The 18,570-nt window shown below is 38.1% G+C and overlaps 2 protein-coding genes across 3 annotated transcripts in view; one reads left to right on the top strand and one right to left on the bottom strand.

Annotated features, from left to right (window-relative positions):
* nfia (nuclear factor I/A) overlaps positions 1-6,265 on the bottom strand; it is a 460,723-nt gene extending 454,458 nt beyond the window's left edge. For both annotated transcript variants that reach the window (XM_030131808.1, XM_030131809.1), the window contains exon 1: positions 6,147-6,265. In XM_030131808.1, the coding sequence (XP_029987668.1) occupies positions 6,147-6,242 (96 nt within the window). In that variant the 5' untranslated portion in view covers positions 6,243-6,265. The remainder of the gene's footprint in view (positions 1-6,146) is intronic.
* An 85-nt stretch (positions 6,266-6,350) lies between these two features.
* On the top strand, positions 6,351-8,974 carry LOC115417763 (protein HUA2-LIKE 1-like). The gene is made up of 2 exons (XM_030131810.1): positions 6,351-7,089; positions 8,682-8,974. Exons 1-2 carry the CDS (start codon positions 6,858-6,860, stop codon positions 8,747-8,749), a joined length of 300 nt encoding a protein of 99 aa, XP_029987670.1. The 5' UTR covers positions 6,351-6,857; the 3' UTR covers positions 8,750-8,974.
* The last annotated feature ends 9,596 nt before the right edge of the window (positions 8,975-18,570 follow it).

Below are 18,570 nucleotides of genomic sequence, written 5' to 3'. Positions count from 1 at the left end.
GCCCTAAAGTATTTAACCTGAATCGGACGTTTTCAACATGCCCAAAGTGGTTCCACCTGCTGTGAAGAGTCTAATCTGCAGACGATATAACAAAAGAGGAAGCCTTTCAACAACTCAAGCGTTAAACAATCCTTAAATCTTTTTGCTTTCTCTGCAGAGCACTTCTGTTTTTCAACCTTCATGTCTGTGTCCATCCTGGTACATCCTCACATCTCCTTACGTTGCCCCCATGAGGGACATACATGAGAAAACCAACCAGAGAAAAAGAACACCAGATTAGACATCAACATTATCATCACTCTAACATTTTTTCTTTTGATCAGATTATCATAGATTTACACCAAATTCTAAATCTGATTGAAAAGTTTCTCTGATCAGACCAGTCTCTGACAACAGAGGGGGGTGTTTTTACTTCGACTGGACTGCTATTCCCATTATTAGTGGAATATTATGGGACATGGAAACACAGCTGGTGAGTCTCTGGAAGACAAAAGTGGGCAGAAAATTGGACAAATCGACACAGTTGAGAAGCAAATGTTTGCCCTTTTACTGAAAAGTCACTAATGACAAAAATAGGTGCAGATTTTTTTTTTTTTTTTCCATGGACTAATCAATTATTTATTGCAGCCTTACAGTAGATCAGCTGCAGGACAGTGTATTCTCTGGACCTCATCAGTGTGAAGATTAAAGTTGAGTGTGTTACTTTTGGCCATATCGGGCCTATTTATAATACGAGTACATCGTGTTTTGCAGGACAAATTACCCTATTTTCTATTTATCCTCAAAAAACACACCTAAGAAACTTCTCTGGCTCTGGTTTCACTCTTCAGATTGTGCTCATGAACACTGATCAATGGAGATGAACAATAAAACGTCACTGTAAAGATACTGCCTTTAACATGGCCCTCAATACAATCACTTCAAACTCAACTAAAACTAAAACTTCATTAACATTCAACATCTGAGTGTGTTGTCAGTCATAAAGCATGCAAAGTGTTGTTACAATCAGACCAAATCGGGATATTTAAAATGCTGAAAAATGAGTAAAACCTGTACAAAACCTGAAAATATCAACAACTCAGTGGACTGTAGATGTCAGCTGTTGAGTTGGGGTAGAAGCCATGTTGTCCTGAGTGCAGACCTCCACCATAAACACTTCCCTGCACTGAACTCGTTAATGTTGGTCTTAAATCTCCGTCAGACTCATCCTGAACCTCCTCCTCCTCAAAGACTCAGGATAATGAACCGGACCTCACACAGACCACAAACACAAAAACCAGGTCCAGCCACCGCCAGGATGCCGCAATCCGCCAGTTCACAGCTGACCTCTGACCCCTCAGCGCCCAGCGACACTCACACTGAGGCTGCGGGAAACAACGCTCTTCATCGGCAGCCGGTTCATCACTCAGTCCCACATTTTCAGACATCACTTGTGTCCATTATGAAGCACCATTAGCACCAAAAAATCTCAATGTGAAACAAAAACCATCGCAATATTTGTATCTTGAAACTTTAGTTCACATATAACAGTAGATACAGCTTTCTATAAACCTCATTTCTCTCCTGATGCATCCTTGTGTTTCAATGGAATCTTCCTGGCCAAAAAAAAAAAAAAAGAAATCACTTTTTCCATGACATTTCTGTAGTAAATTCACTCCTTAATTTCACACAAACAACAGGTGGATAAAATAGCAAACACTGGTATAATTTGATAGCATCTAATAAAATAATGTGTATCCCTGAAATTCAAGCAGTAGAAGCCTGAGTTAAGACTTTTCAAGAAACAGTATGTCTCTGTAAAAGCCTTTACATGGGTGACGTCGGTGCATTTTCAGCCTACGTAAATATAAACAATGTTGAGAACATAGGAACTAAATCTATAACTAATAATTCTAGTTTATTACCTGAGTGTATATACAAGTTCCAGAACCCTTTTCCACATTGTACACATATGATAAAATGAAATTAAAAAAAAAAAAAATCAGCCCAAAATTATTCTAAATTATGCATTTCTTTAACTGAAAAGCACCGACTTCCAGACTCAACAACAAAGCTGTTAATTCCTCCACAAATTTAGGGAAAATTCTAGAACCCAAACAGCCGCATAAGTCCTCCAAGGGAAAACTGAGCGACTTAGAAAACTTTAACATCCGCCGAGAGGGATTCTGTGTTACGGCACAGAACAAGCACAACATAAGAATAAAAAAGAAAAACAATAATCCAAAATCCTCTGAAGCAACAGTGGCACAGTACAACTGATATTAAAAGTCCCTGTCAATAACTGTGTTAAAAAATGTCTTTTAGTTTTTATCTTAATGACTTCTCAGCACCGTCCCATGTCCATGGAAACAACCGCCATTAAAACAGGGAACGATTTTTGCTATTATAATCAAATATCAATACTAAATAGATCTACGCCTTAGCCCAAAAAGAATTCTAAAATCTAGTATCACCAAGTCTTATAACAGAATTTGCATTGTTATAAAAAACAGTGAAGCATCTCCTGAGCTGTGAAATGTACATATTCGATTAAAACAGACAGAATACAGTGTGTTAAGGTCAGAATAAAGATATAAAATAGAATATTTATCGGTAATGTCAAAGGAGACTTACAGAGTCTATTTCAGTTTGACGAGTCAGGTCGTTGGAGTTACCGTCAGTTTGAGACATCGAGTGTGTGTTTCATGGTTTATTTCAGCTGAATTTTGGCAGAAAAATAAGCCAAAGTCTTCTGAATAATACTACATCAGGGTTCAGAATTCTAGGCAGTGTAAACAGCAGTTTAACACGTATTAGAGTCATGTTTTCAACTACACTATTGGTTTTGAATTGATTGTGTATCACAGTTTCAGTGTCATTTTTATTTTTGTCAAGTACGTTGGGATTTTTAACTGTGGAAGGTGCTTAATAAATTAACTTCTCTGCTTTAGAATTGCTTTGTTACAGAGATCCATTCAGCGCTGCTCTGACAGTGATTATTTCCAGAAATCCTGCTAACCCTCGAGTGCATGAGGATGACACCAAAAGGAGCTACTTGATCACATTTTACATAATTTTCTTTAAAATATGTTTCTGTACAAAAATAAAGATAGAAAAGAAAAACCGAAGCAAATGTATAACATCTGTCAATCACTATTATTTAATTGTAGCCTTCTTTATGTTCCATTTGGGTCAAAATAAGTGCATTTTTTTACTTTTAACATACATTAAATATATTTTTCTTGGTTAAACAACAGGATGTCTGTATGTAAAGTCAGTATTTTTGTGGGTTTTTTCTTTCCTAGTTGCTGTTTACTCTTTTTCGGCCGAGCTGTGAGGCACTCTGACTTCACACTGTTGCATTAAATGTTAATATTAATAGGATCTGATTACACTGTGGTGTGTTTACTGTAGTTCTGCTGCAGCCGACTCATCAGTGTGCAAGCTGGTTTCACACTCGTTTAAGTCTGAAAATTTAAGTGCCATAAATACAAGCCGACTGTGGCTCGGCTGCAGTTATGATACAGCGGTGGGTTTCATTTATAACTAGACCTGCAGCGATGCAGAAAGGCAGGAAAACATTGAGGGAATTCATGTAAAATTTAACTTTGTTCATAACGGAAAGAACATCAGCGGGCTGAACAGATGCAACGAGAAAAGGCAGAAATAGAGTGTTTTTATTAGAGACTGTGAGATTTAGTTTATTTTGGAGATTAAAAAATACATATAAATGCAATTTCATTTTGTGGAATTACTTTTGTAGATTAGTAGATAATATTGCCTACATATATTGCCAACATAAACGTGAAGAAAGTAAGAAAAATACAGATTAAGGTGGTGTGTAAATTCTGACAGCCATTATATGTGAATGAAAAATCCTAGAAATGCGTTACAAATTATAAAACTACATCCATTAGGTCACAAATATCCAATAAACATTTAGATTAAAGCCAAATTAAAATCAACAAATTGCACTTTTATGAATTAGAAATATATCTATTAATATAATGAGATTAAAAAAACAAAATCCATGACCAAGCTGAAATAAAACCTGTCCTGTTCCCTTAAAAATAACCAACTGAAATCATCTGGAATAATCACAGCTGCTTTTTCATTTTTAAGCAGATAATCCTCTTTCTCCTTTCAGCCAGTTTAACCTTTTCTGTTGCTTCACACTCCGACTCTGCAGTGGGACACGTTTAAGTCCAACTAATTACCTCTCAACAGGATAAATAATATACCATTAAAAAAAACACATTTATAATTACTAAATATTTTCAGTAACATTGTCTTATTATAATACAAAATAATGTGAGAAGTGTGTAAAGCCAAAAACATTCAGTGTTTTTTTTTAATTAATAAAAATAAAAACATGTTAAGTTCCCAAAACATTGATTTTATTGCACAATATGTTATGAAATCTGGTTGCATTATAATCACTTTACACTGATATTTTAATAGATAATTTAGTTTTGAAAAAAAAAAAAAAAAAAAAACAATAAACACATGTGCAAAACTAAAAAAGTATGAATTAACTCAAAACAGAACCACTTTAATATGTTGAATGGTTCATACACTCTATAAAGACATAATAAAGGTAAATATAATAATCATGATAATAATGAATATTAGCAGGTATACTTTTATTTATTAATTTTTTTAATTTGTGTAATTAAAAAACAGACGTTAAAATGATATAGGTTATTGACTTCAGGGAATGGGTTCAAATGAGCGCACATGCTAATATTTTAGATTAAATTATTTGCCGCTAAATATATTTCTTAAATTAAGACATGTCATCCTCATGATCATCTTTAAATCAATTAAAAATCCTAAACAAGTGACCACAACGCAAAACGCATTCTACCAGACTCCAAATCACCAGTAAAACTTCCAAATTAAATAAAATGACACGCACTCAGTCACCAAACGAACTCCTGCTTTTCAGAATAATATCCAGAACCAGAACGCACACACACACACGCACACTCCGGGGGATGAACCCGCACTCACACACACCTCACACCCGGAGAAGAGCCGCTGCGGCCGGCGGAGCGTCCAGCCCTCCGCCGTCCTGCAGCTGCTGCCGGACGGGGGCAAGAGGAGGGAAGAGGCGTTGGCGGGGCGGGGTGGGGTAGGGTAGGGTGGGGGGTTCTGGGGTGACCAAGTGGAATTCACCAAGTTCACGGTCCTGTTACGGAGCGGATAGAGCCGCCTTTGTCTGCATGTATTCAGGCCGGAGGAGAGGAACCTGCAGCCTGCCACCAAAGCCGCAACCAGGCCAGTTAAAAGTGCAGAGCATGTCCTCTAACGAACCCGGAGCTCTTTCATCCCTCAGCCTCATTTGGACCGGACGGCCACAATAGACTATTGTCCGGAACCTGCACACCCCCTCCTCTCTCTCTCTGACCCGACTCCTCCACTCCACGTCTCTCTGCGGAGTCACCAAACTCCTGTGCCGGGTGCGCGTCGGACCGGACCCCCTCCCCTCCGTCCTTCCATCCCTCCCTCCCTCCGTGCAGGACCACCACCGCAGAGCCCGGGGGGTGCCAAAGGTCGCCTGGCCTCGCTGACCACAACAAGCTGCTAACTGCCGGAGCCGCCGCCGCCGCAGCTCGGGCCGGTCCCGGGACACCGCCGCGGACAGAGGAGGGAGCGCATCCGGGTGTCGGTGGAGTCTGTTCCCTGGTGCGATGTAATTGGAAAGTGTCAGGAGCCAAGTGGGAGCGGGGGGTTTTTCGGGGAGCGAGCAGAAACAAAGCGGGGCATTTGTGTGTTTGTTGTTAATTAAAACTGGAGAGAAAAGGAAAGGAAAAAAAAAACTCCGGGTGACGAGAGGACGGAAGGAAGGAACAAACCCCCGGCCACGGCTGCAGACCGGCACTGGCACCGGTGCGCAAACGGGACACCGCGGAGACCAGGGGAGACCAGGGGAGACCAGGGGAGGGGGGGCTCACATGAAAACAAACAGTCCAACCAGGCGAGCAACAAATCCAGGAGCTTTTTGGAAATAAAATTCAAAGCTGCGGCGCTGAGGTGTTTCTGAAAGCACCAGGAGGAGAAGAAGAAGAAACAGCAGAAGAAGAAAAAGAAGAAGAGGGGAGGAGGAGGGATTGTTCTTAAGAGGAACAAGAAAAAAGAAAAATGGGGCACTTCTGCCAACTTACCATCCACCAGGTCCTGGCTGAGATGTCGTAGCAGAGCTGCCATTTGATGGAGCCTTCCGAGCTTTTCCCTGCCATTACGCTGTCAGCAAGCTTCATCTGATGCGAGCGCGCTCACCGGAGATAAGACACCTAATTGAGAAAACATTTGCACTGGCATGTTGGGCAACATGTAGCCCGCTCCATACCATATGGAATCATGGGTAAAAAAAAAAAAAAAAAAAAAAAAAAAAAAAAAGCCTCCTTGACAATGAACCAATCTCGTGCAGACCCCGTGGCAAGGTGAGCGGCAGTCATCTGCTCAGAGTAAAAAAAAAAAAAAAAAAACCCACACACCCTCTGGCTCTCAAACGCACCACACACACACAGCCGAGCGGAATGATGAGCCCTTTTTCCGCATCGCCGAGCGCAAAGGGTCGCTTCTTAATTTTTATTATTATTCTTTAATTATGACAAACAGAGGCAGCGGCGGAGGATGAGCAAACACAAGCAGCAACTGAACTGACTCCAAACTACTTCCCAGCTTTTTATGGTCACTTTAACGGGACGGAGGCAGGTAGAGAGAAACAAGGAGAGAGAGAGAGAGAGAGAGAGAGGAGGGAGAGGAGAGGAGAGGAGAGGGGGAGGGAGTGAGGGAAGGAGGGGAGGCTGAACTGGAGCACCACGGCCCGATCAGTCCGCCGGACCGACACATGGAACTGCTTACAGAGTATCATGCTATGTTTTGTTTTGGGTTTCCATCCTTCCTCCCCTTCCTCCTCCTCCTCACCCCCCCCCCTCCCCCAACCTCCACCTCCTCCCCCCACAACTCCATCCTCACCCCTCCATCAGCGTGTGTTTTGGCATAAATACCTCCAGACCGAAGGATCCACGCAGCCCGGGTTAGAGAGCCGGCGGACGCTGCCCGTCGTCGGCCTGCAGACGTCCCCATCCACCACCATCACCGGTGAGTTTACTTAAAGTTTCTGTCTGTCAGTGGGAAAAGAAAGAAAGGAAACAGATGGTTTTCTGCGAGTCGGTGTAAAAGCAAAAATGACTGTCAGAAGTGATGTAATGCAGAAAAACACCTCTTGCCAAAGTTGTAATGTGTTATAGTAATATTACTGATGCATAAATGTCCGCAGTTGAGTTTGCAGCTGGAGACGCTAAATACAGTTGGGTGGTTTAATCAATAACAGAACACATTGTAAAAGGCAAACGCAGTCATATAAATAAAGTACAGTTACTCATACAATTTGGCACCAGTCTCCGTTCTTGCATTGGCCTTTATTTATAGTTAATGCATCATTTACTAATGCTACTATATCAGTTATGAGCAACTGAGAAGTCAAGGGGGTTTCTCATATTTGACTTTCCTTGTTTTTCTATTTAAATCTATTTAAATATTTGTGTATCAGTCAGGTTTTAATTAGTTACATGTTGAGTTCAAGTTATAACCGTTGCTTTGTCATGTTTTCACTCTATGTTACAGCCACAAGTTTAAATCTGAAGTGTAAAAACAAACAAGAAATGCAAATGTGGAAATGTACATTAAGGAGTTTTACTGACTATAAATTAATTAAAAGTTATATCACTGGCCAGGGAGCTTTCTACATGTGAGAGAAAAAAAAATGTTTTGCTTTATTTATCACATTTAAATGTTTTTAAAAGTATTAGAAAAGACTGAATCACTAATAATCAAATAAACTATAAGTAATGTATAAACTGTTAAAAATGGTGCTGGAAATATTATGAAGCCTCAGTGGAAGGTTTAACAAATAACACTATTTGCATAAGTTCTTCACAAACATAGAAGGTGTCCTAAAGAAAAAAAAAGTTGTTTATTATGTGATTGTTGAAGGTTTTATAGTTGATCAATGACTGACCAATGGATTCATACTAAAAACTGAAATCAGTCTGAGAACCCAAAACCAGGATAAATCTGAAGAAAATGTGTGTGACCTGAAGCGTCATATACCTGTAAAAATAAAAAATAAAAAAATAATAAAAAAAAACTATATAAACAGGAAGCTTTATTATTATTACACAAATATATTACACAAATAAATAATTTTTTTTGCGTTAAACATACAAATTTTAGGGTCAAAACTTAGCCTATTCAGTCAATTTTTACACCAACTACATAAAGAACTAAGTGGTTGGCAGCAAGTTTTAAACATTCACAAACATCTCACTAGATTATGTTTGTTGTTGCTGCCCGGTATAATTCTTGCAGCTTCCGAGTGTCGATCCAAAAAACAAAGCAAACTCTTCACATTTGCATTTTACCCACAATACAGATACAAAGCTGCATTTTCCATGTGGTTTTATTTAGGTCAACCATACAAATGCATTTAATTTTGAGGCTTCAAAGCATTGATTCTTTAATTAGTCTGCAAATGGATTTATGGTGTTTTTATTACACATAAAGTTTTAGTGATTATTTGTAACTGGAATTTAGTTTTTGCGTGTTTGAGAAACCGCAATGGTTTTCATGTAGGCTAATAATGTACATTTTCACATCAGTGATGTCTAATTCTCTTTTCTTTTCTGTGACAGATCATTCAACTCATCTGAAGCTGCAGTGTCCTATCACATGGCTCGCCAACAAACTTCAACCTGTATGATAATTTGCCTGTCTGCGTTGCGGTGGGAGAGGCGGAGTTTAAAAAGGGAGGTGGGAGTAATAAAGGACTCAGAAGGAGGTGCGGGGGGTCTGTGAAGCTCAGGTTCCTAATCAGAGGGGGAATACCTGAACCAGAGCACAGCCACCATCAAACAGTTCCTCCATTGTGGCGGCCAAACAGAGGAATGCGATTTAGCCGGAGATACGGAGGGACGTCGGGGTTGCTGGGGGGGTAAGGTACACCAGGCCAGGAGGTGAGGAGGGGGAGGTGGGGTGAGGGGGTATCTGGTAGACAGAAGGAGAGAACAGCCGCGTTACACGTGATCACTTTGGACCAGTTCAGCTATAGTCTTTCAATAAAGAAAGTAACAACAGACAAATTATTGAAGCTTCAGCCAATAATAAAGACCTGCAATTATGTGACAGAGTGTTCAGTCATAGTATCACATGTCAGAAAGTAGGATATCAAGCATATCTTTTAATAACATATTGTCTATGCTACATGTTTCAGATGTTTGTTTAGCACTGAAATCCTGAACTGCACTTCATCAGACTGAGAAGCTTAAATGTGCTTATGCAGATATAGTCTAATTAAACTCTTAGTAATGTAGATTTACGTCATTCAACACACAATCGTCTACTTTAGTTAAATCATAAACTAGTGTTACTTTTGTACAGTCCTGTAATTTATGCTTAAAAGTCAGAGGAATCAATTTTACTAAACTACTAAGAACCCCTTATCAGACATCATGAGAGACCAATTATTTAAATCTGCATGTGTTGACATGAATTATTTCTATTTGAGATGAACAAATAAATGGCAATACGTTATGAGGAACATTATTTTTAGATTTACCTAGGTTTTCTGACAAAAAAAATTTACAGAAAGAAAGTTTTCCTTTTTCTTTAACCATCAGAAAACTAATCTGAGCAAAACTGTATAAGCTCATAAAATGAGGCTTTAGTTCTTTTAAACAAAGCCGAACCACACAGCAAGAATAAAGATAAACATGCACTTACATCTATGTACACCAGCAAACTTAAATATTGTTGTTTTAGCTGCCAATATATAAACTGACCTAACCCCAGCAGCTTCATATGCTACAAACAACAATCAGCAGAGGTGGAATTACACTTAACAGTCAACAAAGAAACTTTAAACTCCCATTTTAACCTTTAGCTATGCTGATCTGTATTAGTGGTTCATTCTGATTTTAATGCATTAATAACAAAAACTGAACAAAGTAAAACCATCAGAGGCTATAATAGGACTTTAGCATTATCTTAAAATGTTAGCTTTTGCTGTGTTAGACTATTAATACAGGCTACATGGGTTAACCTGATGTTTAAATCAGGATGTAACTTTTTCTTTTTAATTATGATGAAAACCTAAAATATAGCTGAATAGTTTTTAGCTAAGTTAAACCTAAACCACAACCTAATACCTTTAAGTGTGTGGTTTAATGTGTTTCAGATGTTGAAGTCTGTTCATTTGAACTAAACCAGAAGCTCCTAATGATCGCTGTTGTAGATTGACTGTCGACAGAGATAAATTAAATTCTGCCGAGAGTTTAATCGCTAACCCAACCATAACCTAACATACACTGCTAACAGCTAACTAGCGAACTGCCGTACATGTTTAAGCTAGTAATGTACTTCAACCAAAGCTTTCTAACCTTTTTAACTTTCTAAATTACACCGTGTGGGTTTGTTAATTACATTAAGTTGTAGAATAGATATTAATGTGCCTGGCTGACTAATTAGGTAACTTCATTAGCTTAAAATAGTCACCTGTTACTGCTTTTCCGATATCTTCTTCCGGTGCCATTTCTGACGTGTAAAGACGTATGCGCGCCCTTCTTCAGGATTGGTTTGTACTGGGATATAAACCCACCCATTAACATCGCTGATTGGACAGCGCCCAATCCTGCTCCAACCACGACGCAGCAGCGGTCTAAACCATCGTGGCGCACAACAGGTGTAATTAAGAGGATAACTAACTGCCAATTTAGTAAAAAAAAAAAATAATAATAATAATAATAATTGATTGATTGATTAATTGATTGATTGATTGATTGATTGATTGATTGATTGATTGATTGATAAAACTGCCAATTTAGTGTTTTGGTCACTTGTAAACTGGTGTTTATTGCAGCCTTATGGGTTTATTTACTGTCCTGTTTCATGAAGACAGACTCAATGAGACTTAGATTTAATTAACAGATTTAATTACATATCTAAATGTAGGCCTGCATGTTGCATAAAGGGTTAATTTACTCTGAATGTTGGGCAAATTAAGACTTGTTTCCAAATTAAAAACATTTCAACCTCTCCTTTCAGCAGAAAAGTAATACTTACGCAAGAATTTGACCAGAAAATTTACTTCCAAAATTAAGATCTAGAAATAATTTAATCTGAAAAATAACACGATAAAGTGACACAGCTTTGCATTTGATCATTTTATAGGCTTAGTTAATATGTTTTCTTGCATTTTACACCAAATATGACTAGTGTTTTTCTCTTTTTTTATAAGTAGGTGCCACTGGATATTTGAATGTTTTATTGAGCTCCTCCTTTTTTATACAAACAGTTGGTTTAAATAACAATCCAACAACCGCTGTGATTATTTGGAACATTTTATCCATGGACTTATTGAATCCTAATGGCTCCTGATAAGATCTGAAGTGAAGTGTTTTCATTTACAGTGACTGTCCTCCAAATGGATAAACAATGACCATTTCTGTCTTTTCTTCTTTCTATCTTCAATCCTAGTTAAAGTCACCAAACTCGACATGTCATTAATCTCTACCTTCACAGCTGGAAATGAAGCACAAAACTAAGTGATACTGGGATGATGTCAGAGAACTGATCCCACTGGCTCAGACTGACACATGTGACTGAAGGTAATGAGCTGATTCTCCTCTGGTTAGCTGTTACCTTTTCATTCATTTTGGAATCTTCCCTCTTTAGTTACACAACAAACTGATTTACACTGGCGAGATTTGAAAACTAATATACTGTATATTGTTTCACTGCTGCAGTGGAGCTACTTTTCTGCTTTTTAAGGCTGAAATTTGGTCCACCAAAGCCCCAAAGGTTCGTCTTTATTGTTGAGGTTACTGTAATGTGCTATATAAATAAAGGCTGATTGATTGATCTGTCTTGTAATACTTACATTAGATGGTTCCCAGACTTTTTCAGCTCCAAATCCAAAACAGTCCATTTTGTCTCTTTGGGATCCACGTCTACAAATAAACTCACATCATCAATCACAAGAATATCTCCATTTTTACTGATGCTTACACCATCAAAACAATGTTTCTGACAGTTTTATTTTTCATGTCATTACCTTCAGATCTTTCATGTTGCTGCATCTTTTAGGTTTGTTTTGTTTATTTCGTGTCACAGGTCTTACCTCCTCTGAATTTCACATGGTTTCATTGAGCTCATCATTACTAAACTTTAACAGAGTACACTCTACTTCCACTTCAGTTCAGACACAAAATTCACGCACGATACTGTATTATTGTTTTACGGCTCTAAGACACATTTTGGACCCAAAAGATCCAAAAATTGGAAAATGCAGGATTATCTTAGTCTAAAACCAGTGTGAGATTAGTCTCAAACATGACGCTTTGAGTAACTATTATGTTTATTCACTGGTTCTCAGGTCCTGCTACAGATTTTTTTTTATTTTTCTTAGTTTACTGTCATCCACTGGCTTTTCTTTCCTTTATTTTCTTTCTTTCTTTCTTTCTTTCTTCTGTTGATTTTATCTTTTTGTACAAATCTTACCTTAACCCATAAAGACCCACTGCTACTTTTATGTCAGTTCCCATAAGAATTTTTCTCTCTTTTTAACCTTTCTTAAATTATTTATCACTATTTATTATAATATTATCCTTTATATTTTGCATTTTTTACTGTAAATCATTAATTTTCCTATATTTATCCAATTTTGATGTTCATAAAAGCTCAATTAATTCAAAGGTTATTATATCAAATCACATAAAACTGACTTTTTCAGTCAAATATATCATTAACTGAACATAAAACAAGTGTTTCTATCCACAGTTATTTATCCGATTCCATGGGTTTTACTGGTGAATCAATGTTGTAGAAGATGATGGTGTTTCCACGTTCATTACAGAACCTCTGAACGTCCAAATGGGTCATATCTGATTACGATTTAAAGCTGAGAAACTATATTTTAAATCAATTATTCACACGTATTGATTGGATTAGTGGATCAACAGGTATTAAACACTTTAGATCAGTAGATGTTTTTGGTCACTGGTGGATGTTTTATTTATTTATGTTTATTTGGGTCTTTCTGGGTTAAAATGCAACTTTAACTGATTATGTTCTTTACATTGCTCTCATTTCCCTGGTGAGCTGAAATAGGACGCTGAGCACAGATAAACCAAAGTAAGTCAAGTAAATGACCAAAGACCCTGGAGTGTTATCAAAGTACTCAAAGTGCATTTGTTCCATTACAACAGAGCTACTTTTTCACTATTGTGGACTGACAGTAGTTCTCAGAAAACATTGCAGTTTGGTGTTTTTCCTCTCATCACTGTCAGCACACTTTTCTACTGTAATACAACTTATATGGATTACTTTAACCCATAAAGACCCAAACATCCACCGGTGACCAAAACCATCTGCTGATCTAAACTGTTCAATACCCGTTGATCCATTAATCCTATTAATACACGTAAATAATTGGTGTAATATGCAGTTCTTCATCTTTTCATGGTCATCAGATAAGACCATATTTGGACGTTCAGAGGCTCCGTAGTTACCATGGTAACATCATCATCTTCTACAACATTGATTCACCAGTAAAACCCATGGAGTTGGATCAGTGACAGTGGATGGAGACAGTATTTTTATATTCAGTTAATGTTATATTTTGATTTTTAAAAAAGTCACTTTTTCTTCAGTTTTCTCTGTTTTTGATATCATAACCCTCAACTTTACTCTGAGCTTAAATGAACATCTGCTTAATCAGTGAATTAAACACAGGAAAATACATGATTTATACTGAAAAAATGCAAAATACAGAGGATAATATTAGAATAAATGGTGATAAATCACTTAAGAAAGGAGAAAAACGTATTTGGGAATGACCATAGAAGTAGCACTGGGTCTTTATGAGTTAAAGACAAATTCATCTATGCATCTACCATAGTGGACTGACGCTGTTGTCAAAAGACACCAGAATATCTCTTTTTTGTGGTTGTTGCTGTAGCCAACATGTGAACAAACAGTTTACATTCACATCTAATAAACAGTTTTTCACATGGGGAACGTGAAGCCAAAAAAATACAAACAGTAAATAAAAGCTCAGTAGAGGTGCAAAAACATATTTTCACTAACATTTGAGCAAGTCTTCACTTAAAAAATCTTTCAAAATTAATCCTAACTGCAAATGTCATGAGATGTTTAACACTCAGATCATTTATTATCAGTGTTTGTGGATTTTAAGGGCTGAAGTGTTGCACTGAATGCCCTGATTTTATGCAACAACTGAAACTATCTGATGATAAAACACAACGCGATGAGAAATCTTTGGGGTTTTTTTTATGTCTTGACACTAAATCTTAGCGTATTGTCTGTCTGTCACAGACAAATACATGTAGTTATTGACTTTTTTGTCATCTCAGAATAGATGTTTTTACATGAACTAAATGTAAGTAATGTGATTTATTTATAAAGAAGAAATAAAAATTAATGGGAGAGACATTCTTTGAGTTGTTTGCTTTATCTGTTACTGTATCGGCCACTTTACCAGTATTTCCTTCATGATTAAAAGAACACTATTCTGCAGAAACGTCTGGTCTTCTTTCTCCCAGTACATGCAGGGGACTTTTTCTTCCAAACTGAAGCTCAAGTGTAAAAGCTGTTCCAGGTGTTGTCTGTAATCCAGCTTCCATTAGGAGGCAGTGTTGTGTTTCAGACCTTAATCTGCTGTTTGAAGAACTCAACAGGAAATTTCACTGGAGTCAGGACAAACCTGCTTTTTTGTTTGGTTTGTTTTTTTCTGATTTCTGAGTGCATCTGAGTTGACTCTTCCTGCCCTGTTTCCAATGTTTATGTTTCATTTTCTTATAAACACCTGAAGAGGTGATGGTGGCATCCACATCTGTCCAGCTGTGACTCATTTACATCCAAAAATCAATGTACTGCAGTTTTAAACTTAATATGTGGATTTAACCATGTATGTGTCTGATGCAGGGACACAATGACCTTTAGTTTGAGCTGAATATTTGGTCAAATATTTTCAAATTTCTTTAACATTTTTGTTGAGTTATTCCTAAATGAGTCTGATACACTTTTATGCTATTTTAATTACTGTGTTAGTGTGGTTTTATACACATATTTGATGTTTTAGTAGTGCTTAGTCTGCTGGTGACTGGTGTTTGATTTCTGCACTTTAAGAGTTTTTTTTTTTTTTATTGTAATTTTTATTTAGGATTATATATTATGACTTAATTTCAATTTGTTTTTGTTTTTTTGTTAATTGTTTCTGTCCTTGTCTTTATTTGTGGAGCTGCTGTAACAGTGAACGTTCTCTGCTGTGGAACCAATAAAACTTATCTTTTTTATTAATACATGTCATTAAATTTAAGTTTCTTTAGTGATAAAATATGAAGGAATGAATTTTAAGCAGTTGGACCTGAAACCCTACTTTTCCATGCGATAATCAATATAGTAATTTTTAAGTCATAGATTTATCGATCAATCAGTCAAACTTTAATGACAGATTCACACCACATGAAAAGGCAACACATATAAAAGGTAAAATAATAAATAGAGAAGTGCAAGAGAAAGCACAATAATAAAGATATAACTGATAGACACCATAAAAATGTTAGTGTGTGTTGTTAAACAGGAAGAACAAAAATCCTCATCAGGCTCCGTTGAAAGACATTATGTAACACTTACATTTGGAGAAAGTCAGATATTGAAAGATCATGTAAAGTTATTTTACTCAATTTGGTAGCCGTTTATAGATTACTTTAATATTAAGTCAATTGGGGCAGACCCCCCCCCCCCTTTTTTTGTGTGTGTTTTTTTTGTGTGTGTACATGTGGATGCAGGTGTACACTGGAAAAAATCCAAATCTTACCAAGTGTATTTTTCTCATTTCTAGTCCAAATATCTCATCACACTTAAAATCAGACAGAATCACCTAAAGAGGAACTTTTCAGTCAGATAGAAGAACTGATTTAGAGACAATAGATCTGGAAAATCTGATTTAAAGAAATCTTACCAAGATAATTTTCACTTGCTCCATTGGCAGATTTTTTGCTTAATCCAAGCAAAAATATCTTGTATTAATTTTGTTTAACTTGTTTTTAGAAGGGCATTTTTTTCCAGTGTAGTGTTCTTGCTCTGACATCACATATATTGGAAACTGTATTTGACTTTTTTATATTTTCATCATTGTTCTAATTTCAATAAAGAGAATTAAAAAAAAAAAAAACAACTCATGTGTCTTTTTATCTTTATTTTGACTGAGCATGTGCAGTATCAATGAGACACCGATGAAAACACAAACTGACGTGATGATGCCGCGTTCGTCCGACAAACTGGACACAGTTCTGTAATTTATCCCCAAATCCAATAACTTCAACCACCACCAAATCTGTGCATTTCTCTTCCTTCCTCTCACAAAGCACAGGGAGAAAAAACCTGATTGTCAACATCTGTTTTCCCTTTCCCCCTCTTTGTGGAGCACAGCGGCGCCTCTGGGCGTCACAGCAGCAGCACTCTGCCACCCAGCGCTGCACCCACCCACCCACCCACACCCACCCACCCTCCGTCCTGAAGCTCACTGAGCCAGAGTGTCCATATGAAGACACATTAACAGGACGTTTCCCCAAGTAGCCGGCCAGCTGTCCTTCCACTGCCACAGCCACCACATCAGCCATATTAAATCACCCTTTGTCTGTTTTCGATCCTCCTCCACGCTCAGTCCACAAGCCTGTTCCAGTCGCCTCCTGTGTATTTTCATACTGTCCTCCCTCTGTGTTCAAATGTTTAGCTATGCAGCATCTGCACTTGCAGAACATTAGAGGATCGCTCAAACAGAGCATTTGACAAAAGCCAGGAAGCCTGTGCTCCAAACAACAGTGTTTGTTTTCATGCATTTTTCCCTGGTCCTGATTGCTGTCAGATGCTTTTGTGTTCCAGCTGGTTGAGGCTGCGGAGGGAGAACCACACCGACAAATCAATAACATACATCCTCTTCTATTTCTGCTGCTGTCAACATATATGTACGCAGGATGAAGTGTAAATGGGCCAAATGGCTCAAAATCCACAACAGGAACTGATTATAGCACAGTGGAGGGGGCGTGGGGGGGGTCAGGAGCATCTGATGGGGAAAGTAATAGATCAGCACCGAAGGCTGGACGGAGGCTGTTAACAAGACCACTGAGCTGTCACCAGGTTTGGGTTCTTTAGGAATCTTGTCATGGAAGTTTGTAGCGCTCTGGACACAATTTGTTTGTTTGTTTGTTTGTTTGTTTGTTTGTTTGTTTGATTGTTTGTTTGTTTGATTTTCCCAGAATATTTTATTGGAAATATGCAATACAAAACTTCTACAACAATTACAAAAATATAATTTAGCATTTCCATTTTGCATATACAGTACAGGCCAAAAGTTTGGACACACCTTCTCATTCTTCACATTTTCTTTATTTTCATGACTATTTTCATTGTAGATTCTCACTGAAGGCATCAAAACTATGAATGAACACATGTGGAATTATGTACTTAACAAAAAAGTGTGAAATAACTGACAACATCTCTTATATTCTAGTTTCTTCAAAGTAGCCACCCTTAGCTCTGATGACTGCCTTGCACACCCTTGGCATTCTCTTGATGAGCTTCCAGAGGTAGTCACCTGAAATGGTTTCCACTTCATAGCTGTGCCTTGTCAGGGTTACTTAGTGGAATTTCTTGCCTTATTGATGAGGTTGGGACCATCAGTTGTGTTGTGCAGAAGTCAGGTTGATGCACAGCTGACAGCCCTATTGGACAACTGTTAGAATGCATATTATGGCGAGAACCAATCAGCTAAGTAAAGACAAACGAGTGGCCATCATTACTTTAAGAAATGAAGGTCAGTCAGTCTAGAAAATTTCAGAAACTTTGAATGTGTCCCCAAGTGCAGTCGCAAAAACCATCAAGCGCTCCAACCAAACTGGCTCACATGAGGACCGCCCCAGGAAAGGAAGACCAAGAGTCACCTCTGATGCTGAAGATAAGTTCATCTGAGTCACCAGCCTCAGAAATCGCAAATTAACAGCAGCTCAGATTAGAGACCAGATGAATACCACACAGAGCTCTAGCAGCAGACACATCTCTACAACAACTGTTAAGAGGAGACTGCGTGAATCAGGCCTTCATGGTCAAACAGCTGCTAGGAAACCACTGCTCAGGAGAGGCAACAAACACAAGAGATTTATTTGGGCCAAGAAACCCAAGGAATGGACATTAGACCAGTGGAAATCTGTGCTTTGGTCTGATGAGTCCAAATTTGAGATCTTTGGATCCAACCGCCGTGTCTTTGTGCGACGCAGAAAAGGTGAACGGATGGATGCTACATGCCTGGTTCCCACCGTGAAGCATGGAGGGGGAGGTGTGATGGTGTGGGGGTGCTTTGCTGGTGACGCTGTTGGGGATTTATTCAAGATTGAAGGCAACCTGAATCAGCATGGCTACCACAGCATCCTGCAGTGACATGCCATTCCATCCGGTCTGCGTTTAGTTGGACCATCATTTATGTTTCAACAGGACAATGACCCCAAA

The sequence above is a fragment of the Sphaeramia orbicularis genome, chromosome 4 (assembly GCF_902148855.1).
Source record: "Sphaeramia orbicularis chromosome 4, fSphaOr1.1, whole genome shotgun sequence".
NCBI classification, from domain to species: domain Eukaryota; kingdom Metazoa; phylum Chordata; class Actinopteri; order Kurtiformes; family Apogonidae; genus Sphaeramia; species Sphaeramia orbicularis.
Note: the sequence above shows the minus strand (reverse complement) of the source record. Positions and strands in the feature narration are given on the sequence as shown.